At 40.3% G+C, this 27,813-nt stretch overlaps 1 protein-coding gene across 3 annotated transcripts; it reads right to left on the bottom strand.

The window, feature by feature from the left end:
• Positions 1-1,575: 1,575 nt before the first annotated feature.
• Positions 1,576-27,813, bottom strand: C5H12orf75 (chromosome 5 C12orf75 homolog). Of its 3 annotated transcripts, none has more exons than XR_010430649.1 (7): positions 27,648-27,813; positions 20,791-20,815; positions 14,467-14,502; positions 13,197-13,286; positions 12,377-12,417; positions 10,806-11,208; positions 1,576-9,735 (listed from the first exon to the last, which is right to left on the bottom strand). XR_010430649.1 is itself a non-coding variant. In XM_064654854.1 (6 exons), the coding sequence occupies exons 1-6, from the start codon at positions 27,688-27,690 to the stop codon at positions 11,201-11,203; spliced, it is 243 nt and encodes an 80-aa protein (XP_064510924.1). In that variant the 5' UTR covers positions 27,691-27,813; the 3' UTR covers positions 10,110-11,200. The 3 variants fall into 3 exon arrangements, 1 of the variants encoding a protein (XP_064510924.1); XR_010430650.1 differs by having other exon boundaries at positions 12,377-12,412; positions 13,207-13,286; XM_064654854.1 differs by lacking the exon at positions 1,576-9,735 and having other exon boundaries at positions 10,110-11,208.

Below are 27,813 nucleotides of genomic sequence, written 5' to 3'. Positions count from 1 at the left end.
GGTGCACTGGCAGCTGTTCAACCCTGAAAATGGGTGCTGATGGAATTAATGATGTCAAATGAAAAGAAACACAGACATCCCCCCAAGCCAAAAATGCGTCGACCCACCACCTCAGCACCCCTCCATGTGCAGAGCTGCTGGTCAGCTCACAGGGTTTGCTGTGCCTGCTGCTCTGACCTCAACAGAGCTGGAAATGTGATTGAGAATTCACAGAAGGATCTATACTGATGTATTTTAACAGGGAATGAAATCAGGGATTATTTGCTTTTCCTACTTAGCAAAAAAACCCAGAACCCAAAATGGAAAACAAAAAAACCAACTCATTTCCAAGCTGTTACTGAAACAGTAACAGGTTCTGAGGCTTTTAAAGAGATAAAAGGACAAAACAAAAAGCTGTTTTGCTAACGTGAGTAATGTTTTTTGGCATTTGTAATGAAGTCAAGCTACTGATTGCTTCTCCATCTAGGAAAGAGTAATTTCCACTGAAGAAATGCAGGGAGTAGCATTTCAACAAACAGTAATTCATCAACATCATTAACACACTCCTGCTTTTTTCTCACCGCCAAACCCCTCACCCTCACCTTCCTTTTTCGCACTCATAAGAGGTGCTAAATTTTATTCTCCAGCTGATGTAAAATACACTGGGGCTGTGTTTCTCAGGCAGAGAAACTTCTTTGAAGCAGCAGAAAGGAGGGAGAGGGCCGAGAGGAAGATCCAGCCCTTTGCTAGGCTGCCTGCTGGCCAAGTGTGGTCTCCTCACCATGTCACCCAGCCTCAAAGGTGGCCCCGAGAGCCACAGAAATGTGCACAGTGCTACAAACTCTGCTCAGCTTTCCCCGGAGAAGGAGTATCAAGATGTCATTCAAACAAAAGCCCTTTGCTTGAGCAATCAAGTCTAAAAACTGTTTTTGAAGGATTCCACCTAAGTGATTCAGCCAAGACTAACAAGCCTGTGGCATAAGGAAGGCTGGAGTTTCTGATTCCCAGCCCCTCATGGCTATTTTTAGCTCTGAAATAAGATAAACAGTAAAAATCAAAACCAACCAGACAACCAACAAAGAACCTGCTGAAAAATGTCTGTTGTGTACTTTGAGTTTTTTCCTACCTTTAAGTAATGATAGCAACAACAACAAAAATAAAATTAAAGACACAGAGAGAATAAATGAGTGATTAATTTTTTTACAGGCTTGTCATCTGGGTGGTTAGGAAAACTTTACATTTTCACATCACACTCCCAAAGAGTGACTGTCCACCCAAAGGCAAGTGCTGGGCTTTCTTTTCAAATGTCTTTCATACCTTGATGTACCTACACTAGTTTTTGTGAAGCAGTAAGGGTACCACCCTTCTTGTTGTTTTTATGTTTATTTTAACCCATTCAGCATCATGATTAAAACATTCGAGTTCTTAGTAAATTACAGTAAAGGCAAAACAAAAAATTTGAAATACATCAAGCTGGAGACTTGACATTTTCATTCTGAATTTTAGATGGCAACTGACAATCTTTAGCAGATGTTGCCCTTGGTAATAACACCATCTTTGGATAACAAAGAACCAGCTGTCAGTAGTTCAAAAATAAGAGAAGGACAGAAAAAAACGCATTTTTATTGTCAAACTTGTACAGGCAAGGAAAGCACATTCCTGGGAAACAAATTGGCCCAAAGCAATGACAAAGCAATGATAAAATGAATAAAAAAGTATTGGCAAAATTTCAAGAGAAAATATACTTTTTCATAGATATCTAATTAGGTTAGTCTATTGTAGCATGTATCCCATGGGAAAAACCCCAATATCGATCACATTGTCAAAATATGTCATAGTACAAATATACCAAGAAGCTTCATTTTGTCATTCTTCACATTTTTTTGAGCATGAGAGAATGAATATTTTGATCTTATTTATAGTTCAGTAGTGCCCAAAGTGCATTGGAGATCATAAGAACACAGCAGGGTACAAACATTTATTTTAAGCTATCTTGCTTTTCAGACTTTACAGAGCACCCAGAAATGGCTGTTTGCCTTTTTTCATTGCAGAATAATAGCAGCATCTGTAAAGAGGCTAGACCAGAGCTCTAATGAATCAACTGGAAAACAGCATGACTTTCATTATAGAAAAAAACCTCAGAGACATATTTTTATGGCTTAGAGGACAATCTGAAGCAGCCCAGAGACAATGTTTTTATATACTCTATATGAGCTTTCAGACTTGACCTAAAAGCTCCTTTAGAAGCAAAGTTATTTAAAATAATTTGATTTTTAAGTTATGTCCATAAACTACAATTTTGTCACAGGCAATGCCAAAGTGACAAGTAGTACTGTTAGCACTGTCATTGCTAAATATTTTGTAAAATGAAATAACCCCTCATTTTAGTACCAGCATTTGAGTCTATCTATTAAAATGAAACCCTAAAGTGAAAAATAAATAACCATGATCTTTGCAGTGATTGATTAATTGATTTGGGATATTTCCTGGATATCGGGATAATAGGGCAACTTTTTTTCAAAAGTTGAAATAAGCGTTTTGAAAAAAGGGAAATTTTTAACTCCTAAAATTACATGTATAGATACTTCGAAATCAAAACTTCAGACATTTGCAGCTTTTAAGGAGCAATCAATTCAATGTTACAGAAATGAGAGCAGCAGAGGCATATCAAGGTTTATTACACAGGATTCCCTACACATTTTGGAGGGGTTTTGTTTTTTAAATCCTAAATCCCCTGCTTTGGGATTCTCTCTCATCAGAACATCTTTTCTGTAAAGTATGCCAAAGCTTCAGGCTTCAAGGAGCCAGCATTGCCATCCAGGTCTGTAGGACTCTTTCCCACAAAAACACATTTGAAGAAAACAATCATGAATAATAGCAAAAAATTTGCTGTCCCTAATCAAAGCTGTTTCTTGAGGCCAGGCACGGTTTGCTGACCAACTTTGGACAAGGATTTATTCAGCCTACAGCCTGGGATGAGATTCTAAGACTGCTGGGAGAGCCCAACAAAGTGCAGCTGCTGACGGGATGATGATTAATTTGATTGTCACCAGCACAGCTCTGAACATAAGGCTTGTTCAGGAGGCACATAAAAGGAAACCCAGTGCAGTTACTTGGGGTCTGCTGCTAAGAGAGCAAGGGATGCAGAAAAACAACTCCCAGCACTACTTCAGACTTAGCCAGCCAAAGCCCAAAGCAGCCTCTCCAGCTCAGCAGTGCTGTTTGTACTGGCCCGTTGTCCGGGGTGGGTATGGCGTGGGACAGCTGGCCTGGGGAGGGTCACTAGCACATGGCTGCTCCCTTGGGGGGTCTGAAGCTGCCATACCTCCCCGAGAGCAACAAAAGGACAGTGGGATGAACAGAGGGAGTATGTCATGGAGGTGTCCTTCTGCCCCACCAATCAACCAGCTGTTTCTTCAAAGCACTTTGGCTATTTACACTGGCAGACACCACAGAGGTGCACTGCAAAACCAGCAGGTTGCAAAGTGGGGGTGTCCAGATCACGAAGAGATACACTCTGTGTCAGCCGGACTCCATGACCTAGACAAGAAAATCTACAGGTCAAATGATCAGCCACTGTCTACTGGGAGTAATTTCCCTTACTATCTACAGAGGTGTGCAGGTGAAATTATTACAAGACTGCAACTACTTTGTGTCGAATGCAATGACAGTACACAGGATGCTGCTAATCATTTGTAATGTCTAATACAGGCATTTATGATATTGTATGATAGGACCCGATTCCTTATGTTCTTGCTCCTTTTGTCATCACTGAAAGTCATTCTAAAGAGACTCTGAAATGTGGCAAAGTCAACTATCCAACTAATGTATCAATAATGTTTGCTCTTGTTTTGCACATCACTGCACAAACTGAACTGTGATGGAGGCACTTTCCCACCATCTTGTGCCTTCCAACTTCGTAACACAATGCTGCTTGTCCACAGGTGTATTTGAAGGAGTGTGCTGGGTTTGGCTGGGATAAGAGCTTATTTTCTTCAGAGTAGCTAGAATAGGGCTGTGTTTTGGATTTGTGCTGGACACAGTGCCAGTAATGCAGGGATGTTTTCATTACTGCTGAGCGGTGCTTACACAGAGTTAAGGCCTTTTCTGCCTCTCACCCCACCCTGCCAGCAAGTGGACTGAGGATTCACAGGAAGTTGGGAGGGGACACAGCCAGGACAGCTGACCCCCACCCACTCAAGGGGTGTTCCAAATCAGCATATAAAGCTCAGAATATAAAGCTGGGGGAAGATGAACAAAAGAGAGACACTTTCAGAGTGATGGCATTTGTCTTCCCAAGTGGCTGTTACTGGTGACAGAGCCCTGCTTTCCTGGGGATGGCTGAACACCTGGCTGTCCATGGGAAGTGGTGAATGAATTCCTTATTTTCCTTTGCTTATGTGTGGATTTTTCTTTACCTCAATACACGATTTTTTTCTCTTTTTCTCTTCCAATTCTCCATTCCACTGGGGAGGACTGAGTGAGCAGCTGCGTGGGGTTCATCTGCTGGTTGGGGTTAAACCATGACAAGGAGGTGTCATGCAGGAGGCAAGATGAGCTTTCAATACCCTCATGGGTAATGAAGATTCCTAAAACCATCTCAGTCCAAGTCTCCAGATGATACAGTCACGCGTGCAGTAAACACTCCTCCTAGAGAATGATCAGGCAGCACTGCCCATGTTTCAACTGAAGCTGAAGAAAACAGCCTTCAGGGTAAAATGTTCTCCAGTGGCATCCACTTGGAGTGCTCACCTGAGCAAAGGTAAAATCCAGGCTGTGGCAGAGTTTTATGCCAGAAGGTGAACTCAAGATAAAAATGGGAAATAGTGCAAGAAGTGTTGAAAACTATAATGAATTACACATTCTTACAAAAATACAGAAGAAATAGTTTTGCCAGGGATTACTTCAACCAACAGGAAAAAAATAATACCATGATTTAATGAAAATACTTCAAAGGATAAAGCATGAAATCTAGTCTAATCTATCTTAATTTGTTAAAGATTTGAATTAATTTGAAGTGTATAAACATATATGTCCCCATGATAGAGCTAGCCAATACCATTTATCTTTTTTCTTGTACTTCTGAATGAGAATTGTCTGCAATTGTTTGCAGGCAAGGAGAGATAGATTGTTTACCTCACTGGCTCAAAAGAGAATTTGGCTTCCTCTCGAAACTCAAAGAGAAAAATATAACACTGCTCTTGAAAAAATATTATCATAAATCAAAACTTATTTCCCAAGTAGTGATTTTCAGGGCTCTTTTCACTGGAAATCTTGGGTTTCTCAAGAAGCAATCCTTATACAAGTTATGATGTCTTAAACAAAGACTCTTTAAGAGTGCTGTGAAAGTTCTCCAACCATTATTCATGCTATTACAAATAATTTGAAATTTATAGAACCTCTGTTTCCCCAGGCTGGCACAGTCTCCTTATTACAAAAACTGTTTTGGTTTTATCTGATGATTTGAAGCAGTTACTTTGTAAAACTAAAAGAATTTATTTATTAAAGTAATCCACAACTTGTAAGAGGAAAAAGAAGGAGGCAACTGGTTTCATGTGAGACTTCAAAGACGAAGTACATTGTTATAATAAGCAGATATTTGGAGTTTGATCAAGTTGATACTATTTATCCATTAAGATCTGATTAAATATTTAAATTTTAGAGAAAATCTATTTGTTGATTTCCCAAAAGCATGTGAGGGTCCTACAAACAAACCAGGTATTAGGAAGCCCTTCCAAGGCTTCCTTACAGCAATATCATTTGGGGAATGCAAACCTAGCTGTAGGTAAATATTCACAGCTCAAAGTTACAGTCAGTGTCCAGTGCTATATAACCATAAATATGATAAATATGTAAGCCTAAAGGTGTGTGTTACCTCCCTGATTTTGTTTATTTATGTGTGTAGTGTTATGTTTGCATACTGCCAAGTAAAGTTTGGTAGTGATACAGTGTGGACTCTCTCCAAAGTTTGACTACCTCCCTAACTGCAACAAAGTCTTACATTTTCCCACAGTCCCCCACAAAACAGTTAGCAAATATGACCCGCCTCTAATTAACATGTTGTTCTGAATTACAGCCTCACGGTAAGAATCCAATGAGCTCAGCTTTTATGGAGCTGAATCCGTCCTACAGACAACACAGAGATTTGGTCAACATAAAAAGTGTGCAACAAAGGCAAAGTGCAGAATTTAGTATTTCACATTACTGCCATCTCCTATAACATAGGAATCAAAGACTAGAAAAAAAATTTCTGTGAGAGGACTGATAATTCCCAGAGTACCAAAAAGGGTGCTGTGACAAAACTAACCACTTGCACAGTGATTCATTAATTATACAAAAAATCTAAAATACATGGCATAACTAAACCAAAGCTTAGGTTCTAACTCGATCCTGTTTTTCAGATTAAGCTCTTGCTTCCTTTTCACATGTTCTGTAATCTTTTCTTGTATTAACCCTGGTAATTATTTTTACATATTGTGTATTTTCTCAGTCTGCAATAGAGAGGCAAACTAAGGGAACATCAACAGAAATTTTGAAAGAGACGACAGGATATTTATATATACTGGTAACACCCAAAAGGACCTATAAGGTTCATGGGCTCATTACACTAGGCATGAAGCAAATAAAAATGAGACAAGTTATTTCCCCAAAGGTTTGCAGTCTCAGGCTTCTGAGGGTTGGAATGAACTGATAAGCCAATCCCCCTTTCTCTTCAGTCTTAAAACAATTTGGCAGCGGTCTACTTCTTTCTCTGTTTTCCAGAGATTAGAATCACAGAGAAATGGAGCAGATACTTAATTAAAGTATTTCCTTTTTTACGTCATTTTCTGTTCCTAACCTCTTTCTACATCTGTCTTCACTGCATAATATCATAATTCTCCTTCTCTATGTGTTTCCTCCTTTCTGGCACAGGAAGTCCCCTTTTATCCAGGCTTCATTCAATGGTATCTTTGTAATTCTTTTCTCAGTACAGTTATTCTAATGAGAGTTTCACCGCATTTCACAGAACGATCCATTTCACAAGCAGAGTCCTACCTTCAGCTGTAGGTATTTTAATAGTGACCAGATAGTGACCAGTATACAGAAAGTCCCACAGATGGGTGACAGGTTTCTGTAGCCTGGGAAATACTCTTGTTTGCAAAACCTAGAGTTACAGCAAAAATTGTCAGATTGTGTAAAATTAAATGGCTCCTATTATGATAAATCTAAGTTCTGTGCATGTTTGTTCTTAAAACAAGGGTTGGATCATTCTGCCCAGCCTCAAAAGGTTTCCTGCAATACTGGCACACCATTGTTCTATGGAAAGTTTACAGAGCCATTACTTTCTTGGTCTTGTTCTAAATACATTGCAAAACAAAAACACTCCACAAATCCCCCTCCTTCAGCATGTTCTCCATAAAGCCAATTCACCTGAAGTGTTTAAATTGCTGTCAACAGGAAGCAATAACGATGTACTGCAAAACACCAAGGGACTGTAACCAGGTAAGAGCTTCTTTCAGTGGGCACACACAACTGAGAAACTGTAGTAGCAGCCCGTAATAATTGTCACTTCTGATCACCATGGGAACGAAACAGAGGTCTACTTTGCAGGAAACAGATCAGCAGTGACTCACCGACTGCTTGGGAAGCACGATTATTGAGAATTGCTAGACTTGCGTGGGTGACAGGGAATAGTGATGCCATTTCAGCCATAGTCCAATATAGCACAGACTCCTCTGCTAGACAGGCAGCACGAAATCAAGTAAATTAGTACCTTGTGTTCATTAGAGACAAATTTCACCTTTATGAATTTCTGCAGCATCAGCCTTGTTTGGACTCTTTGCTATGAAAGGATTTCATTTCTAGTGAATGAAGTCCTAACTGAGCTTACAACAGCATTTACCAGGTCTTCTGCAACCCTCTTAGCAACAGATTTAACCCTTGAGCAACACAGAGGTTTAGATCTATGTCACATCCTCTGAACTACACTAGGATGTGGATGGCACACACAAGATGGGCAGTGCCTCTGTCTGGACTAACCAGACACTGAGAAGCTGGGCCCTTACAACAAAGCTCCAGGTCCTGTATTAAGAAGAAAGCAAAATAAATGCACTGCCTTATCAGCATAATTCAAAAGAGCAGCTGTCTTCGAGGTGAAATAGTTTGTACTAGACCAAAATTTGCAATCCAAGATATTTTGATTGTTTTTCAGCTAATCACAAACTGTGGTTTCAATCCTATGCTTTCATACTCCAGAATTTTTCAAGAGTCACTTCTCAGAGTTATGTGATTTCAAGCATATTTCTGGGCTGTCGAAGAGTCTCAGATCAGATATTCTGAGATCATAAAGCCCTAATCCACTCTTTGCTGAACTATTTTCACTGCCTCCCCAGCTCTGGCTGGAGACAGAGTGACAACAGCAAAGGAAATGGTATTACAGCCCCAACATTTAAATGTCTCTTCTTCATAAATACTATATTCCTTAATAATAACTCTGTCATTCAATGGCTCCTTGTGTTCTGTTTTTAATTCTCACACTGAACCATCATTTGAGTGCCTAAATATTCTCCAAAGATGCCATCAAATGCACAGCTGGAAGCTGGCATATAGGGTTTCTCCTCATAACAGAAATATCTATAGGTTGTAAGTTTTAAAAAGCAGATACACCCATTTCTCCATGAAAGATCATGTGCTTTTATTAACAAAGGCTGCTCACCAGAGAGGAATTTTGATGAGCAGAAAATCAGTTCCCTAAGTGGGATTCAGCCAAGATAGAATACAGTGTCCTGTCAAGCAGTTTCTAGATCTTGTCCTTGGGAAAACAAGAGTCTGCAAATCAGAGACAAGGGCATGGCCCTGGCTATTCAGTTTGATGGGTACAGGCCCGCGTAGCATAAATAAATCTGTATCTATTTTAGAGACTCCAGTCCATGATGCTGAACATTTGTCAGTTTATCAGTAAGCTTTTGAGAGTAAATGATGCAGAGGAACAAAAACATTAAGAAACCACCGTACCTCCCACACATTCAGAGGATGAAACATTAAAAGACCAATTCTGCAAAGTGCTCCAAGCTTCTCTTTAGCTCTGCACAGGAAAAACAAGCAATGACGTAAACCAAGTAAAATACCCTTTGCAACTGTCCCACCATCAACTGGTGGGAGCTATTCATTAGCAATCACCTCTTTCTTTCCTCTGCCCACACATGGGGGTTCAGATGTCAGTAGCAGAACAAGTGATGTTCGAGTTCAGCCCTGTCCACCTTTTTGATGATTCTTCCCAGCAACTGAAGGACAGAAGTGGACAAACAACTGGGTTGCTTACTGGCATCTGTTGTTGGCTTTTTGAGCACTAGCTGAACGATGACGTATCCTGGGACGACTGGTGTTTTTTCTGCTTTGGGAAAGGCAATCGTGATCAGGTCAGGCGTGGGCCTAATTGCTTTGTACTAAATAAACTTGTGCTGTGCAAACCATTTAGACCATTTGTGGAACACGTGAAATGGAAACTATACCCTTATACTATGGTAAGCAGGTGAGAAGCAAGCCTGCATGTTTATTACTCAGTGCTACTTGAGTTCTCATCAGCTTGGCTTGCAAGAACAAGACTCAGCAGACAAAATCAACAGACATTCATTCACACTGAGATATTTTAACACCACATCTTAATCTTCAAGCTTATTTCATCTTGATTTGAGGTCGAAGGGGTCAAGAATGAGATGCATATTTGTCTTCAGGAGCTGGAAGCCTGAAATCGTTGATAACCCAAGTAGCAGATTTCTAGAGAATAGCAATAAATAATGTCATAAATACTTAAAAAATGGAAAAGCAAGGAATATTTTTAAATATCTCTTTTTGCAAGCCTCACATCAAACTACCTCTATTTAAAAGTCAAAGCTGCAAGTTACAGGATATTATAGTCAAACCTTGTTCATTGGTCATGACAGGTATCAGTCAAATGGGCAGGAATTTCATGGTTCACAGTGGTTTACTTCTTCATGTCCAAATTTTCCGGTTGGCTCTTTTTCTTTTAATTTTAAAAGTGGTCATTGATCTACAGTAATACATTAATGTGGTGTGAATTGGGCTTTTTTGTTTATTTGTTTGTTTAAAGTGTATGGCATATCATGTCTCATTAAAAAATTTTACTAAAGAACTATGCAAAAGGCTTTAATAATTTAAATACTTGTTCAGCCATATGGAAATGTACAATCTGTTTTATGTTAACTGGAAAACTTACAGTTGCTATTAACTTAATGAACTTTAAAACCTAAAAAATTTGCTAAAGTAATAATAACACTCATTCTGTTTCAATTTGCCATACTGGAGATGCTTATGGATGAGTCAGGGATACAAAAATCTAATAGTGAGCAAAAATCCTCTGAAATTCAGGAGGTTACAGTACTGGAGTTTAGTCCTGCCACCTCTGAAAATATTATCACTTCATCCTTATGCAAGGACATGTCTTATAATATTACATGAAATAGAACACATAACATAATAATTCAGTTCATTAGTAATTTTTTTACATGTAGTGTTTTATAAAAGAGATATAGCTGAAGAAAAACATAAACAGACATTTAAATATTATGATGAAGTACATTGTTCTTATTGAAATAAATTTCCTCGAGCAATATCTTTTTAAATGGCAAAAACTAAACATTAATATTGTCTCACTGTAAAAAAGTGACAGCAGTAATTATAAAGAACCTGATGATCTTATGCTTATTTCATCCTATTCTTAAGTTTTCACAGCATAAGTATTAAAATTTGCAATATTACCAAAAAGATGCAAACATGTGAAATATATTACTCTGAATTAAATTAACAATTAATTTACAGGAACCTACCATAGGAACTATTGAGTGGACAGTAGTGATGGTTTTCTATATAAAATCTATCAAAAATTGTTGGAGAAAATATATGAAGCGTAGCTGATAGCTGATGAAATCTGCAATATGGCCACAGAGAAATAAGTTGCAGATCATCAAAGTTAGCTCTTGTGCAGAAACATCCACCATGAGTTCACCAATTTCCTTTTTCACTGGAGAACAGGAGGAGGTTTCCATAATGCAACCATCATAGGAAACTGATGCAACGCTGTACTTTAAGCTTTACCCGTAGTTGGAACTTGCAACAGTTTAGATTTTTTGGTGCTCTGATCTCTCTTGCTCTCCAGAAGGCTACGTAAATATAAAAATCTTCAGCACAAAGACAGCTCTCTCTAAAGCACTGGCATCTGGTCTTAGCAGACTGTTAAAAAAAAAAAAAAAAAGAAAGGAACAGATTTAGGTACACTGGTAAAGCAATATTGGTAAAGCAATACAGGAACACTATGCATAAACCAGAGAACTAAGTTGTCACTAGAAGCTGAGAGATTTGTGGTCTATGACCTGCAGACACACATGCACATAAACTTGCGGAGCTCAAGAGGACCCTTTTTAGATTTAAAGCTGATCATCTGTGTAAGACTTGAGTCAGCAGCCAAGCCCTGATACTGCATGAATAAAGGCAAAGTGCATTTTCAACTATTCTAAATAGCAAAAAATATCAAGTGATTGATTCTACCTGACCTCAGGCATTTAACTAAAGCACCTAGACAAAGACCTAATCCAGACTCTGTTCATAAGCCACAGATGGAAAGCTGCAACCTGAAGAAGGTGCTTCAGCCTTGACCTGGTCAAGAGTGATGGTGTTACTAGCTTAGACATCTCAGCCAGGTTACTGAAATTAGCTGTGAAGACCAACTGAAGGTCTTCCTGTTTAAGACTGCTGCTAGAAGAGCCCATGGAGCTTTAACCATTCATATGATTAAAGACAACACTATATGTGTGTTCCACTCTACTAGGCCTGCGTCCAGCACTGACACCAGCCAAAACTGTTTCTGGCTCTTCACCTAAATTAGAAAAGGGTTCTGCTTCTTATGGAAATTGCTGGCAGCTTTATAATTTCCCGCTCCTCACTGGCCAGACATCAAAACAGTTCCCTATCAAAAATCGTCAATGTTTACTTAGTTCAAATTCTGAACGGAAACTTAGATTGTTTTATTTTTCTGCAGACATGAACTTATAAAGGACTTTTTTTAAGTTATTTATTCAAAACTCTTAAATCAGGAGCAGAGCCTATAAAATCTTCAATGCCCTATTTTAGCTGGTGAAAAATGAAGCCCCCACAGATTCTCCCATAGCAAGAGGAAAGCTCCAGTACGTGACGTAGTGGGTGACACACTTTGGTCCTCAAAGTCCTCCCCAAAAGAGAGGAGATGTTTTCTAACAGCAAATTACTCATTCCTGGAAAAAGCTTTGTCTGTGCAGATACTGGTCTAAGCACTGCTGATGTACTTCACCAGAGAGCAGTGCTACCTTGTTTCTGTTCAACAAATACATGCCAAGCACATAATGTTAATTAAGACATACTGTACCTCCAGCTGTTTGCATCTTGATGTCTTTATTTCCTTCTAATCTTAATTAGAAAACAAAAGACAAAGATGGTTAAAACATTGTAACGCATCACTAATTTAGAATACCATTTTAAAAAAAACCTTTCAACAAAGACAGTACTGTTCCAAAACCTGCTACTATTATTTTGGTTAATAATGCTACTGTTTTTCATTTTCTTGTTTTGTAGCAAATTTTAGAAGTCAGTGACTAAACACTGTGCTGTATGCACGTGACAGCAGCATTTTGCTGTATTAAATCAAAAGAATATTACATTATTTCATAATCACATGTTTATGACTTTTCTATTAGGTACCCATAAATGTAATGCTTCTTCCCACTCTTCAAAAATATAACATGGAAAAGAAACAGTTTCTGCTGGCTTTCATGTAAGAACAGAAATAAACCTGAAAGCAAGCACTTACTAACTGTTATTACTGGAATTCACCACAATGCAAGTAAATACCTTCAAAACTAAAAATAGCACTGAGGCCCTGCAAGTGCATCTATCACAGCTTCCTAGTCCTTACAGGGTTTTGTTTTCATTCAATTCACAGAGCACTCAGAGTGTGGAGAAGCTGTTCAGAAGACAATGTACCACACTGTCAGCATCCGCTCTAGGATCCTTCTGCAAAAGCGTGTTAAAATTAAAATAAATGGGAACAATCACTGTGACAATTACAAATAGGCCTGCTGCCTTAAGAGGTTCCAAGGCTAGCCAGTCTGTCTGAAATAATAATTGATTTTTAAAGGACATACTAGATAAAATTAACCATAGAAAGCAGGAGAAATGCAATACACAACCTTGCAATACCTTTCGGTGCAGCTTTCGTCTGACTGGAAATCATGGCAGCTGCTTCCGACGGCAGGCCAACATAGACACCTCCATAGTTCCTGGTTTAAGAAACAATTAAAGAGACATCAGAGCTTAATCATAACACTTCTCCCTATAATGTCACCATCACGCAGCAGCATCACAAAGACCATGGATGGTCAAAGAAATGAGCACTCTGCATGAGCACCCACAGAGGAGCTCTCCTTTTCCACGGACGTGGGAGAAGTGCATATTAAGTGCCACATCCTTGCTAATATGGTGCCAAGCAAAAACCCCAAAAATCCTTGAGGCCTGCTCTTATTCTTAATTGGGATCCAAACATGTGAAAGGAGCTATTTTTTTCACTCAAAAAAATTGAGTGAAAATTTATTTATTTATCATTATATTCCAGCTGTCTTGTGACAATAAACCCCACATGCCCAGCTTCTTCTAGACACTGAATATATCCAGCTGAGGACAGAGCTTATCTCATAGTGATGTTTGACATTGGGACCACCAAAGCATCTCACTTCAAAAAACACACACCAATTAAACAGCATTTTGACCTCATTAATAAATAGGATCTGCTTCCCCCTGCTTAGGGTCACACTTGCAGAAAACTGTTAGCAGGAAGAACCACAAGGGTGTTAAGCAGTTTCATAGCCCTCTCCCCTTCAAAGCCTCACAGAGCATATTGTCTGGTTCTGAGGCTTGTATGAAAAGCAGGGACTAACTGATGCGGGGAGATAAAACTCTGAGTCCTCAAGAGCCTCTGCTGTGCCTGGAGTTACTTGCAGAGGCTCCCACTACACTGCTCTGCCCCATTAGATGCCAAATTAATCACATCTGCTTCAGCTCCTGGGGGTCTGAGTTGATTTCTAATTTGTTTGATGATAGGTTCATACTTCCTTCAACTTCCAGCCCTGCAGAGATCTCCCACAAGTGCAAATGGCATCTTCTGTGGCAGGGTTGGTGTGAAGGCAGAGGCCTCTGGCCCTTATCCAGCACTTATCCATCACCTACTGCTGTGAGATAACGTGCTCTTTCTGCCACAAAGTTCCCATCTCCCCAACTCAATAACAGGGTAGGCAGACTTATCAATACCAGGCTCTGTGTGATATTTCCTCCTCTCTTGTCTTCTTTTTCTCTGCTTAGTTGGTGTTGGTGGGAATCAGGAAGGAAGGAAGGAAGGATCTACATCTGGTGGCAAAACTCAGTGCAGCCTGTCGCAAATAAAGCCAGCCCCAGTCGAGTACCTACCTCCTTTTGTCATCATCTGATACAGATTCTTCTGCTCTGCAACATCAAAAGATACAAAGTACATTAGCAGGTTGTTTCTTTCAGGTGCTCTATGGCCATCTGGAGCAAGGGAAGAAGGGGGTCATTACTGACCCCAGTTTAATTCAGGTCATCCACCATTCAATAAAGTACTCGCACAGGTATAAAAAGAGTGACAATTTTCCAATCGAATGTACAGAAGAAAGAAGGGATTGAGAATAGATGCAGCTTACTTTTCATGACCCCTACCAGTGATGCCTGAAAGTAGATTTGGGAGCTGAAACAGGTAAATCAACACTTTTCCTCAATGAGTCCCCACACTGCTCCACACTTAGCAGGAGCAAGCCTGGCATCCTATTCCCCCAAAAGAGGACTGGAAGGCCCTGGGTATCCCTGCAGCAATGGGAGTGAGGATGAAGAGAGAGAAACTTTCACAGCAGCTGTGCCAAGAGCTGCTACAGGGCCTCTCTATAAAATGAAGTACTGCAATTCCTGAAGTCCGTTGTTTGCAAACCAAATCACTGGTATCAATCCCTCATAAATGGGCAATTACTTCTCTTTTATCTTCAGAATAAAATCATGGGTCAGTCTGTAGATAGACAGGGAGTCACTGAGGTTTGATTCTCCTCACTGAAATAGTGTCCAGTGTAGCTGAACCAGAGCAGAGGGTAAAGTAATCAGCACTGATGTGAAGGCAAATGTAGTATGGAAAATATAAAAACATTGTTCTTACTCCCTCAGGTTATAGTGCCTGTGCTGCAGTCTCAGTCTGTGCCTCAACCTCAGTCTTTACCAAAATCACTCAGCCACCTTTTATTAAATATTTGGATTTTGAGCTCTGCTTGCATGGCTGGGTATGGTTGGGGCAGCAGCTGCACTTCAGCTTGGTCTGTAATCTACCAACCTAGCAATAAAAATAGAGGCAAGATAACCTGAGTGCCTTTCAGTCCACAGACATCCTTCACTCCTTCCCTACAGCTGGGGGCAACTATGACAACTGCCCAAGAAGGAATCATGCACTGCAGGAGCTCAGGGAGCCAAGAAATACGGCCACAGTGGTGCCTCAGGGAAGGCTGCAAAGAGTGAAGGTGTACCACGACCCAAGGAGGGCTCTGCTGTGGAAGTGCTCATGCACAGGCTGTTCATCCAGGTATTCTCACTTGAATATTCCCATTAAAGGATTAATTGCCTGGACCATGGGAGCAAAGCAAAGTTACTCCCCCATCATGAGCTGATCCATGCATTTCTGATCTGCTCCCAGGCAATAAAACTGAGAGCTGGCCTTTACCCAGCATTAGGGCTAAATCCATACTGTAGGCATTTCTGAACTATGATCTTGAACAATAATATACGATTTTCTTACTGTAATTTATTTATCCTAAAAAGTTCACGTGCCTACTGTTTAATCGTTAGGGCTGTATGCCCCTATGGACCCATGAAGTCAAAGGGATTTTGGTCTGAAGTGCAGGGAGCTCATAGCAAGATGAAGTCTTAAATGCAAGAAAACACCCTTAAAACTCACTCAGCACTCTTCTGTGAGAGTAGCAAATGCCTTAAAAATACTGCTACAAGGTGGAAATCTTCTTACATCTACTTTCTAAGTGGCAGAACATTAACGACTCTCCTTTTTGCATCAGCACAGTGAATAAGGGTACACAGGTCTTTTTAATAGTAGAGGTTTCAGGTAAATCTAATTATGCTGCCATTTTGCTAAATGATATTCGTGCAAGGCATAGCACTGGGCATCCTCATCTGCTGTCTTTGTCTACATCTCACCACTCAAGAGAGACTGAGCAATAAACTCATCATTCTCTAGCTCTTCCAGGGAAGAATGACAGGAGGGCCAGTGCCATTTCAGAAGGCATCTCACATCTCCTGTGACCCCACGAGGTAGCCTAAGTCACCATAGAGTCCTCACACACACAGCCAGAAGAATGCAGAGACAACTTTCCTTGAAGGCTGTGAAACTGCTCTGTCCTACCATGGTCCAGTTTCTCCTGAAGAAAATGGAAAGCATGTGTACATTAATGGGTAGAAATGAGGATGTATTTTTAGGTTAAAAAAAAAAACAAATAAACAAGCAAATACTACTTCAATGAAGGGATTTTGAGTGCCAAAAGATCACAATTATTTCTGTTGAACCAACTGAATGTGTCACAGGATTGATTTTCTCATACAGCTGGGAACATTTTCTATAATCCAGATTAACTACTGTCCAGGGAAAAGAATCCTTTAAAAGCACTGACAACTTCATACACAATTCCTCTAAAACAGACTTGTAAGAATAATAATCAATATTGTCTAACAGGAAATTAATGTTTTAAAAAAAAATTCTACTAGGCAACAGGGCTATTTTCTTCTGTTCTAGAAATGTTTTGTAATGGGGTATCACTGACCATTATTGTCAGTCTCTCACCAAAACAAATTATCCAGGTCTGTGATTTAAAAGACAGAGTTTTTTAAACAGTTTGCTTTCTTCCTTTCCTCTTAATAGCTATAAATCAAAGTCTATTTTTGCAATACCTTTTCCTTCAAATGTGCAACAGCAAAAATTATGTGGGTTTGTACAGACCATAGCTCTTGGGCTGGGTAATGATCAGGTGCAAACTGTTGTAGTCCTGCCAGGAAAGAGGAGGTGAGCAGAGACAGAAGGAATGTGGAAGTGTGAAAAGAAAAAGAAAGAAAAAAATCTCTTGATGGCACTTAAGGAAGAAATCATTTTCCACACCTTTCTGGGGACTCCTTTCCAAGCAGCATGAGAAGGAGTGCTGCTCCAGTTTATTTATGACACATATTCACACACCTCTTGTCTTCACACACTGTGGCTCAAGGGCCTGTCTTGAAAGGAGCCAACTAATTTCACATGTTCAAATGTCTGCTGAGCCACTGCTTCTGTGCTCAGGCTGGGTGAACACAGATGGCTCCGGGGAACAGAGCTACAATGGCAACACTGGACCACATGGAAAAGAGAATGGGAAGAAACTCCCTTAGTTTCGGCAGTGTTCCCATTGCCACATCTACTGGACTCACAGAGAGTGTATAGGATATGGAATTCCAACCGTTCTCCAGGGAGAGCAAGCTAGGATAAGCTTTTCCGCACCAGGAACAGACAGCAAAAGGAACTTAATAGTCCAGTGTGCTTCATGCTGATCTGCTGCTGTATTGCTGCCTCTTCCCTCAGATGTTGTTGACTTGTTCTGTAGAGGAACCAAGAGCATAGCTTTCAGCTGGTAGTGTGGGCAGAGTCCTGTAGCCAGATTTAACAGCAAATCCACATAATGGCATTGTATTTTTGGCTGAATAAGTGTTTCTTTTGGTAGGGTTTTGTCTATCCCAAGAGGCTTCCTGTCACCCAAAGTCTGAAAACCACGCTTGGTTCAACTGTCAGCTTTTACATTCATCCAACTGTCAGCTTTTACATTCATCCATTCATACATTACATTACAATCCTATGTCCACTTGATGGTAAAAGAAGCTGCCATTTCTCACCCAATATTTTAAATATCAAATGACAGGCATTCACGTTAATTCATTCCATCCATATTCTTACCTCAGCTTTTATGGCTCTGTTTGTGCTGAGCATTATACAGACTCTTTCTAGCTATGCTCAGTAGTCCCACCAGCAATGATTCACTAAACTTTGCACAAGTGACAGACAACTACTCCTAAGGTTCTCATTGTTTCTTGGGAAAAAGGGCCTGTCATTTGTATTTGATGGATTTCCTCCAAATATTTTGAAACAAGCTTGAACTTCTGTGTCCTTTTCTTCCTACTGTTACTAATCTTCCCTTAGACTTACCCACACTCTGAATACCACAGGCATTGCAATACTTTCTGGCGTATACTTTACCCTCGCTATATCTGAGCTCTTCCAGTTAGCAGCAATGTACTTTTCCTTATTAGTGGGGCAGGAGCACAGGCTGAAGCTGGATGACAGATTCTGGGTTGGAGCACGCAGTGGAAACACATTCTCAGACTCTATGTCCTTCTTGTCGCCACACAGCCCTCAGCCTCGCAGAACTTTCCATATGAAGATCATATCATCATCCCCATCCTATTGGTGGAGAAACTCAAGGCCCAGAGGGCAAAGCAGCTTCCCCACAGTCACTCAGGATGGCTCAAAGCAGGATCCAGCCCTCCCGCCTTCCACCTGGCTGCTCACTCCAAGAGACACTGGTGCCTTGGCAATGAGTCACAGTCATGAAATGAGAAATCTCTTAACTAGATTCTGTATGTAAGTAAGGACACACCTAAATGCCTTTCTGAATCGGAATCGATATGACTGAAATTCGATGGCAAAAGACAATAAGTTTTTTTAAAGAGAAACTTTTCATTTTTAGCTGATGACAGTAAAAAGATGTAAAATAAAACCTTTTGTGGATCTATAATGTTAGTTAATATACATCTGCTTGGTCATTACTATGAAACCAAAATAATTTTTCTGGTATTTTTCTTCCTTCACAAAAATCTGCTGTTAAATATTAGAATGACTAATTTAAGGCTTTTGGGTCATCACTACCATTCCTGATTAGCAAATCTGTGTTTCTAATGTCTGACAAGAAGGTTCAACCACGCTATTACTCACATGGGTTGTTTGGCTGGCTCTACTAATCTTAATCTGAATGATAACCCTGAGATTAGCTCAGTTGCTTAGAGCATGTTGCTAATAACCAAGGCTGTGGGTTCAACTCCTGTATGGACCAGCTACTTGAGTTGGGCTTTGATAATCCACATGGGTCCCTTCCAACTCAGAATACTCTGTGAAATTTCTGAGTTCTGAGAGTAATGGCTCCAGGACTGACCCTTTCACTTTGTTGAAAACTGCACTAGTAATTATTTTTTTTCTAAGTTATCTCAATACTAATTTGAAGCATGACAGACGATCTCACACTAATAAGTAGGATGCTATCATTTTAACCCCTGAAGCCTGGCCCTATAAACGCTTACACACATAAAAACACAGTTCTCTACATCCCTATACCTTAAAAACACAGAAACATGCCTACTAAATTCATAATTTAACAGTGCTTGTGATTTCGGAATTTAAAACTATCGACAGCAAAGAGAGAGATGCAGTTCTAAGTCAGTCCTTAAATCATCTAACTTGAACAATAAAAAAGGCCCTAATATAAACTAAATTAGTAGGTTTATATATTTAGAAGTGCTGAGGGCATGGATGGTACAGGCTGCATCAAGAAGATGCTCCTCACAGGACTTCCTTCTGTAATTTATTTATTGTCTGGCGCTGCAAACCCAGAAAACAGACTGCATAGGTAACACAGATCTCAAGAGGATCTCTGACAACAGTGTTCACCAGCCAAGTGACACCCATTGTTAGTTCTCTGCCATGCTCTCTAATAGCAAGGATAAGCCTGTTGTTAAGCTCTTCTCTCCACTTGTTTATCTGACTCAACAGCCCTCATTTCTACACCAGGATTCCTCCGTCTAATTAGAGTACTTATTCTAAGCAAAGTAAATAAAACAGAAGAATGTTCCTATTGCATAATCTGTCCCAGGTCCCTCAGTTGCAAACTCTAGTGGAAAATACTAATTATATGAAAGAGAACACAAGACCTCGGGAGGAGTTCTTTAATGTTTCCTTCGATAGAAAAATAAATTTATGGCTGAATAAAGCTGTTCCTGTATGGTTCTGCATCAGCAAATGAAAAATGGGCTGAGAAAAGTTGATTTTTCACTGCTGCCTTTCTGAAAACCTGAAGTTGGCACGAGGCAATAGGACAATAAAGATCAGACCTCGCACATTTAGAGAAAAACAGGATGGGTAGGGCTCCCTCTGCTACCCAGTGTCAAGAGGATAGATACTATCTTTAATACAGAGAACATCTAGAGAAGGTGGGTTCTTTGAAAAGGAAATTGGATGGGTTACTGGGTCTCATGCAAAAAGGGGAAATTTGTCTCAGTAGCTCTTTAAATCTCTCACTGGGTCCGGTGGAAATTCCTGTGGTTGCTTCACACGATTACAAGGCCTTGGGAAAAAGGTGTACTGGCACATGATGGCAAAAAGCAGTCTGAAGCAACTACCTTGCTAAACAACTATCTCAACAGAAGCAGACAAAAGACATTATTTTAGAGAAATAACAAGGGAAGAAATCAGTAGAAAAGTAAACAAGACAAGGAGTTGTTTTGCGGAGATGGAAGCTGTCACTAAAGACAGTAAACATCTGATTGTGTTGATTATATGTTAGGAGCCAGATGAATCATGTATGACTAAAGTATAAGGCTAGTAGGACTGAAAATAAATCCAGGGTAACATACTTGAAAGAGAAGAGTAGAGTAAGTACTTACACATCTTTAGTAGTCCCTGTAGCACCTAGGAAAAAAAAAAAGTACATGTTTACCAGACAATGGCATAATCCTCTAAAGCAAGCAACAGCACAGTAAGCATTTCTCTTTGTCTTAAACAATGCAGAAAGAGCAACAGAACTTTGCTATTGTCAAAGAGTACATTTCTCATGGTTGTTCAGTTTATCCTTAATGCTTATCCATACTATCCCTTAAGTCTATCATGCTTAGATCTCAGTGTGTGAAAATTATCCTGCAGTGGACCAGTGCTCAGGTACAGTCACTCAAGATGAGAGCAACATAAGACAAAACTAATCTTTCTGAATTTTATATGCTTTGCTTTGCTCAGTCTTCTGGTGGTTTGGTCTGCTACAAAGTTGACACAATTAACCAAGTGGTTACTCCCAAATGCCTGCTTATTCTGCCATTTGTAGAGTTGGCACTACACGTGTAAAATGATGCTTTGTTCTTCCTGCCAGATAAACAAAGTTTTATAAAACAACCAGGCAGAACTACTATAAACATTGGGACACAATCCATCCAAAGCCCCAGATATCTAAAGAGATCAACCATCCCTTAATCCATCTTGCTATTCAACAAAAAAAACAAAAAAAACAAACAACAACAACAACAACAAAACCACCAAACAAACCAAAAAAAAAAAAAAAAGAAAAAAAAGCTACCACATGGCTGCCTGGTCTCAGTGAGTGATCTTTTTTTTTTTGCTAGCTCAGATGCTTCTTGCTGGGAGAGAAACATTCACTGAAGCACAAACTCTTTCCGGTTCCTCCCAAGTCATTAATGCCATGTTGCCCTTTCTGGTATGTAATTCATCTGAGTAACCAGCAAATTATCCCTTCTATTAATTACACAAGCTAGGACAGACATTAGAAAACCCTTTCACTTCTCCTTTCCTACTTAGCAATAGGTGATCCAAGCTCACTATGAAGAAACTCCAGTTGTCAATACAAAAGATTTTATGAGTTTTGGAAGTAAGTTGGGGTTTTTTTCAGCCATGGTACTTCATTTCTTGAAACACTTTTATTTTTCCTGGGCTGAAAAATATACATAAATAGCAAACATCTTTTTTCTCTCTGATGTGTAAGGATATGTCTCCTGCATTCTTATTTTAAAAGGAAAGAAGACGAAGCAGTCCTGCAAGGCTTTCCAGCTCTGTCTACCTGAACAGATTGCTTGAATGGCAGGAAACATCGCCTTTTACAGCTGACTCCTGAACATAATATCATTCTCATTTCCTATGACTTGACTATCCCTCCTTTTCCCAGTAACAACAGAGACTAGACTTGTATAAGGCTGTACACATTTCTTCCGTTAGTCTTGCTTCTAGAGTCAGCAAAATCTCAGTACAGCTACATGTATCAGCAGAAACTCTTAATTAATTTGGAGAGAGTATCTCTATTCACAATGAGCTCAGGCCCTTGCTTTAAAACTTTATTCTACCAGGCAGCCTTCTGAGACTTTTTGGCTTTACAGGCACGTCTATAAAGCACTACATGGAAACCTTTCAAATTGTGTCCAGGTGGAAAGTTGGCCTTGCAACGCTCCATGCAAGCTCGATCTCAGCTGATGCAGGGAGGCATTTTCTGCTACCAGGGCTACTTCCTCTAGAGTCAGCTCAGCTATGTACCTTCAGGGCACCCCCCTGCACATCTAGACAGAGCCTTGGCATCAGCAACACTTCAGACAACATGGGTTTTGAGAAGCCTAACTCCATAGTTGGAGCTAGCAGGATTTTTAATTTTTTCCAGAAGAAGCTATTCCTGTGCTGTGCCTGTTCTGCACCAGAACCATGACTTTCTTATTTTCTTAATCTAAGCTCACTGCATTAAACTCAGTTTCTCCAAAAAAGTTCATAGTCCTTTGCCAAGACTTTTCCGAGTCTAAAGTCTCAGCACTTAGATCCCCACTTGAAAAACTAATGTCTTCCTTGCAGGAAGTATACCAAAAGTGTTTAATACACAAACTGAAACCTTAGGATGAGTGAGAAGAACTGTGTGCCTACAATACTGCTACGTTTCCCAGAGGCGATACTCAAGTTCCAGTCAATCCCCACGCACTGCCCATGCCCAATGCCATGCCCATGTTCAGTGCCATACCTGTCTTCAATGCATTATGGTAACATACATTCTCACTCTGGGGACAGCAGATGTCACTCAGCCCCATCAACCTGGGCTTTGGATAGACCTATACAGTTATGAACCTGCGTTCGGAAATGTGCCACTTGCATTCGCACGTGGCAGCATTTGCTTCCTTTGAACGTGAGTGAGGGTACCACTGCTGAAAACAATCACTGCAGCCTTTTGAAATGCATTTCACAAGAAAACACCGAGAACCAAGTACAACAAAAACAAATCCACTTTTAAGAGATCACTTTTACATATAATAAGAAATACATTGTTTTCTACTTTTTTATAAGCACAACAAAACAGGTTATCCTCACTTTCATTGACAGGATTCCACTGATTTCAGAGGTGTTATTTCTCATTTTCACTAGCAAAAGTGAAACAAGTGTTCGGTTCAAATTCACTCAAATACCACTGAAGTGTTTGACTATACATTTGAAAGTATTTCCAGTTCAGAAAAGAGTTTTCTTCCTGCAAGAGTTCTGAGCTTGCAAATGAACATAATTTTATGGAGGCGGCCCATAAAAAAATATCTGTGTAAAAACTTAAAGGTTTTCTTCACTAAGGAGCCTGAACACTACTCATACACAGATATTACTTCACAAGGAACCCAATAACATCTCAGTTTATACAGACATGTTTGTTTATAAAGTTCAATCTGTTCACCCTCACCCCGTTACTTCACTGACATATTTGTCTAACTCTTGCATGTTTAGTGAGTAACACAATTTTATAGCTACTCAGGTTCCTTCTGCCAGAAGTTCAGCCAAAGAATCTTGTTTACTATCAATCCACAAACACTGTATAGCTGTTCCACAGCAGCAGGACTCAGTGCTCTCAGAGACTTAATGTTTTAGATATATGACTTGAGAAAAGCCTCACATATTTGAAAGCCTGTCCATTTTTTCCCACTGTATCAGCTTGGCCTAAAAAAAGGCAGTACTTGACCCTACAAACCTTGTCTTGATAGGCTTTTGTTCATTTGTTTTCCCCAAAAAAAATGGGAAATGCCTAACCTCAGCAACAGATTGAAGAGCAGCCAGGAAGCTGCATCTACAAAAAAATAGGCAGTACTGAATTGTCCTCAATGGCCTCTCTGCTCACACCATCTACACAGCAGGACCGTGGATGCATTTTGGAATTTTAGAGCTGCAGAAGGAGGAGTGCAGCCTGCAGAATAAACGAGGCCCATTCAGCCACATATTGCTCTAAGCTCAAGTGATTACAGAAGAAAAACATTCTGCCTAGAGTAGTAGAGCTGTGATCCCTCAAAAGACCCCACAGTATTTAAACAGTCACAAATCAAGAAGAACAAGAACGTATTCCAAAGCATCTTCCATTTGGTGAGAGAGAGTTCTGAACTTTCAAAACAACAGCAGCTGCTGTTTGTGACACTGCGGGATTTCAGTAAATGCAGGCCAAGTGCAAAAGGTGGTTGAAAGACATTGACAGCCACAGACGATATTCCTCTGGGCTGAGAAATGCATCATGAATGGAGGTGAAAGAAAAAAGCTTCAGAAGAAACAAAAAGTATAAGAGGCAACCACTCACATGAAAAAAAAACATGGATACAAAAAAATGCCAATATCTGACTTTAGAGCAGATCATGAAACATTTTCCCATTATTTTTTAATGAACAAAATTTTCTTGTACGTAATTCAAATCGTTACAAAAAGCAAATAACCCCCCCCCCAAAAAAAAAATTACACGTACATCTATGCAACTGTTAAGATTACAAATGAATTTTCTACTGTAGGCTCTTTTCTGATATGCTCCAAAAGTCAGCAATACGGAATCAAGTCCTAACATCAATAAATTTATTCTATTTATACCCCACATTAACTCAGGACAGAATTATATCAATTTACTTCAAATTGATTACTTCAACTCATCAGGTGGGAGTTCTGTACACAGATTTGACCTGATCAATAGAATGGCAGAACAATTTCCTGGGCATTCTACCAAACTTGAAGTTAATAAATCTGTTTAAACTTCGTGTGAAAGCTATTTTTGAGCTTCTAAAACACCAGGAAATAACAGGAAAGAAGGATATGTAAAGTGAGGTAACAAAACATAATGAAAATAGCAAGTTGGAAAATTAAAAAAAAACTAAGTATAATCCATAGTTAGCACATAAACTAGCCAGGTGATTTAAGAAGGATGTGTATACATCAGTTTACTTGGATAACTGAAGTTGCCATTTCTCAATTCAGGAGCTTTTTGCCACTGTCTGATGCTCTGGGAAGAACATGTAAACTCTCTGAGTTATGTTGGTGTTCTGGAGTACTGCACCACAGACAGAAATGTTATTCTAGATCATGTCTATTAGTTTAGATCTTACAGACCATAGGGCTGATAGCTTCTCTGATGTCATTCTAGCCATGCAACAGAAGATAATATGATTAGATGAACTATCACTATATACATCTACTTAAGAAAAATCAAGCTAGGCTACAACAGGAATTTTACCAAAGTAAGAACTGGGGACTGGCGTAACACATTTAATGTATTCTGTGAAGTACACTACAATATTATCCTTAGTCTTATGATATGACAGAGTGTTACAGGTTAATTACATGTTATGTACCTGTAGCTTTGACATTACTGACTGTAGAATAGTCATAACTTTAGCACTAAAGATGTAGTCATGCTGTGCATGCCACAAAATTAATTTGCATTTACACAGTATTCATACCTTTTGGTAACATACTGAGTTGCACTTTCATTAAAAGCTCAAGGATTCAAAATAAAAATGGTACATCTTCTCCTTCCCCTATATAAAATAATTTTTATTAGACACACTTTGTAAGGAATGCTAAATAAAGCAAATAAATAGTAGACATCTGACATCTTATTTTTATTACCAGTTGTTTGTTGTTTTAAGACCATAGACTGCATGGAGTACTTTCTGACTGGCAGTGGTGAAAGTGAGAAGAGAACTGGACCCTTCAGAGCTGCATTTGCTTTGGAAAAGTCTACCAGTGCAACAGTAATAATTCCAATATACTAATGATGTGTTTTACATGGCACTATTTTTTCACGTGCACTAAGCCATTGGAGTTCTGCGGGCTATTTCTAAAGAGCATGCAAAAGGTTGCCAAAAATGCAAGTTCAAATATTTTATGAATGACAGTGTAAGTTTAACTATTGAAGGGGTCGTACCTTCAGTGAAAATACTTTATTAATCTACAAGCCAAAACCTGAAAATATCTGCCTTTAATGCAACCGGACACATTTAAACAAACTTTTTGTTCAAAATATTTTGCTAAATAACACCACTGTCAGAGTAAGTCTATTTGACATTTACCCATTTGTATCCTGGTACAAGTCCCACAGGGTGGCCAGATCAACATTACTTTAGAAACTATCACAAAGGGACTAATAATGAACTCAAAATTTTCCTCTGAACTTCTCTGAAGCTTGCACTGGTGCTTTCACCAAGGAAGTAGAAATGGGATGTGAACAAGGATCACCCCAGTGGTATGAAGCTAGACTTGTCATATACAGAAAGAACTTCCACTCACCACAATGAAGGAATCAGCTAATGGGAGATAATTCATGTGTGCAAACAGGACAGCTCCAATAAGAGCACAAAGTTCAAGCAAATTCATATAGTGCATTCTTTATGGATGAGAGAAGCCTCTGATAGATACACATGATACCTAAAACCTAATTTATAATTGTTTAATAGAAATCAAGTAAGCAATAAAGGCAGAAAAGCCATTCTTCTGTGAGCATGAAGTGCAGAGTTTAACAGCTATACATATGTACAACTTGGAGAAGGTATCATCATTCACAGGCATGACCAAGTCAGGACTAGCACCACCCAAGGCACCACTGAAGCTCTGGATAAAGTAAGTCAAAGCAGTAAGAGATGGAGACACGGTAATTCTAACTGGTCTGGCCACTGTTTTGCTGTGTATTTGAATGACTTAATACCGGAACAGGTGGCAATGTTTGTCAAGTGCATTTAGGATGAAAAATGATTGAGAAATGTTCATATTATAATTACATGGCAAAGGTCCACTTATCAGTTTCCATGTACTTTCCTTTTCTGCCGGGACTGGGGGGAGGAAGAGCACAACAGCACCATCTTCCCAGATCTTATCTCTTTTGAAAACAACAATGAACAAATAAGGGGGCCGGCTGGACGAAACAGCCAGCCGTACATATTAATATGCATGAAACCTCTATCATGGAATATCCTCCAACTTCTCCGACAAGCAAGGAGAAGATGTGGCACAAATTCATTTCAAGAAGTGGCATTCGTGGCCTTATAGGGAAGCAAAGAGGATGGAGCTTACACCCTCAGCGGGATCCTTACGTCCAGTTCCCGGCCTGGGCTCTCTGTGCCTTGGGCAGCTCCTGTCGGAGGTGCTGATTCTAGCGACAACTGGGCACCAGAAAACCGCCGGTGCCCCCGGCAGGCCATATCATCCTCTGTCCCCTGGGCAAAGGGATCAGGCTCGGGAAAGGAAGATGCTCTTGCAAGAGGGCGGGCAGCGATACCCGCGGCTCGGACGGGCATCCCCCAAAACAGCGTCTGTAGCCCCACGGCGGGTGGGTGTGTGCCCGCCGCGGCCCCCCGACCCGCAGCCTCCCGACCCGCAGGGCTGCCCAAGGCGGGGATGCTCCCGCCGCTGCCCACCCACCCACCCAGCCCTGCCCGGCCCGGCGCCGCCCGCCCGCCTCCCACCGCCGCCGCCGCCGCCCTACCTCGCCCGCCCGCGCCGCCGGCCGTGGAGTTGCCGCAGCCCATGGGCGCTGCCCTGCCCGGCGCTGCGCCCGCCGGTGCGCAGGGAGCGGAGCAGAGCGGTGCCGGTGCGGCGCGCTGCCGGTGCGGTGCGGCGACGGGAGGCAGCCGGCTGCGGGCGGAGCCGGG

This window comes from Pseudopipra pipra, chromosome 5, assembly GCF_036250125.1.
Source record: "Pseudopipra pipra isolate bDixPip1 chromosome 5, bDixPip1.hap1, whole genome shotgun sequence".
In the NCBI taxonomy this organism is placed as follows: Eukaryota; Metazoa; Chordata; class Aves; order Passeriformes; family Pipridae; genus Pseudopipra; species Pseudopipra pipra.
This window is presented reverse-complemented; position numbering and strand designations above follow the sequence as displayed.

Coding starts and splice junctions, on each gene's coding strand:
- C5H12orf75 (XM_064654854.1), bottom strand. CDS start 27,690: ATGGGCTGCGGCAACTCCACGGCCGGCGGCGCGGGCGGGCGAG. Junction 20,816..27,647: donor CGGCGGCGCGGGCGGGCGAG/GTAGGGCGGCGG, acceptor TTTTTTTCCTAG/GTGCTACAGGGACTACTAAA. Junction 14,503..20,790: donor ACAGGGACTACTAAAGATGT/GTAAGTACTTAC, acceptor TTGATGTTGCAG/AGCAGAAGAATCTGTATCAG.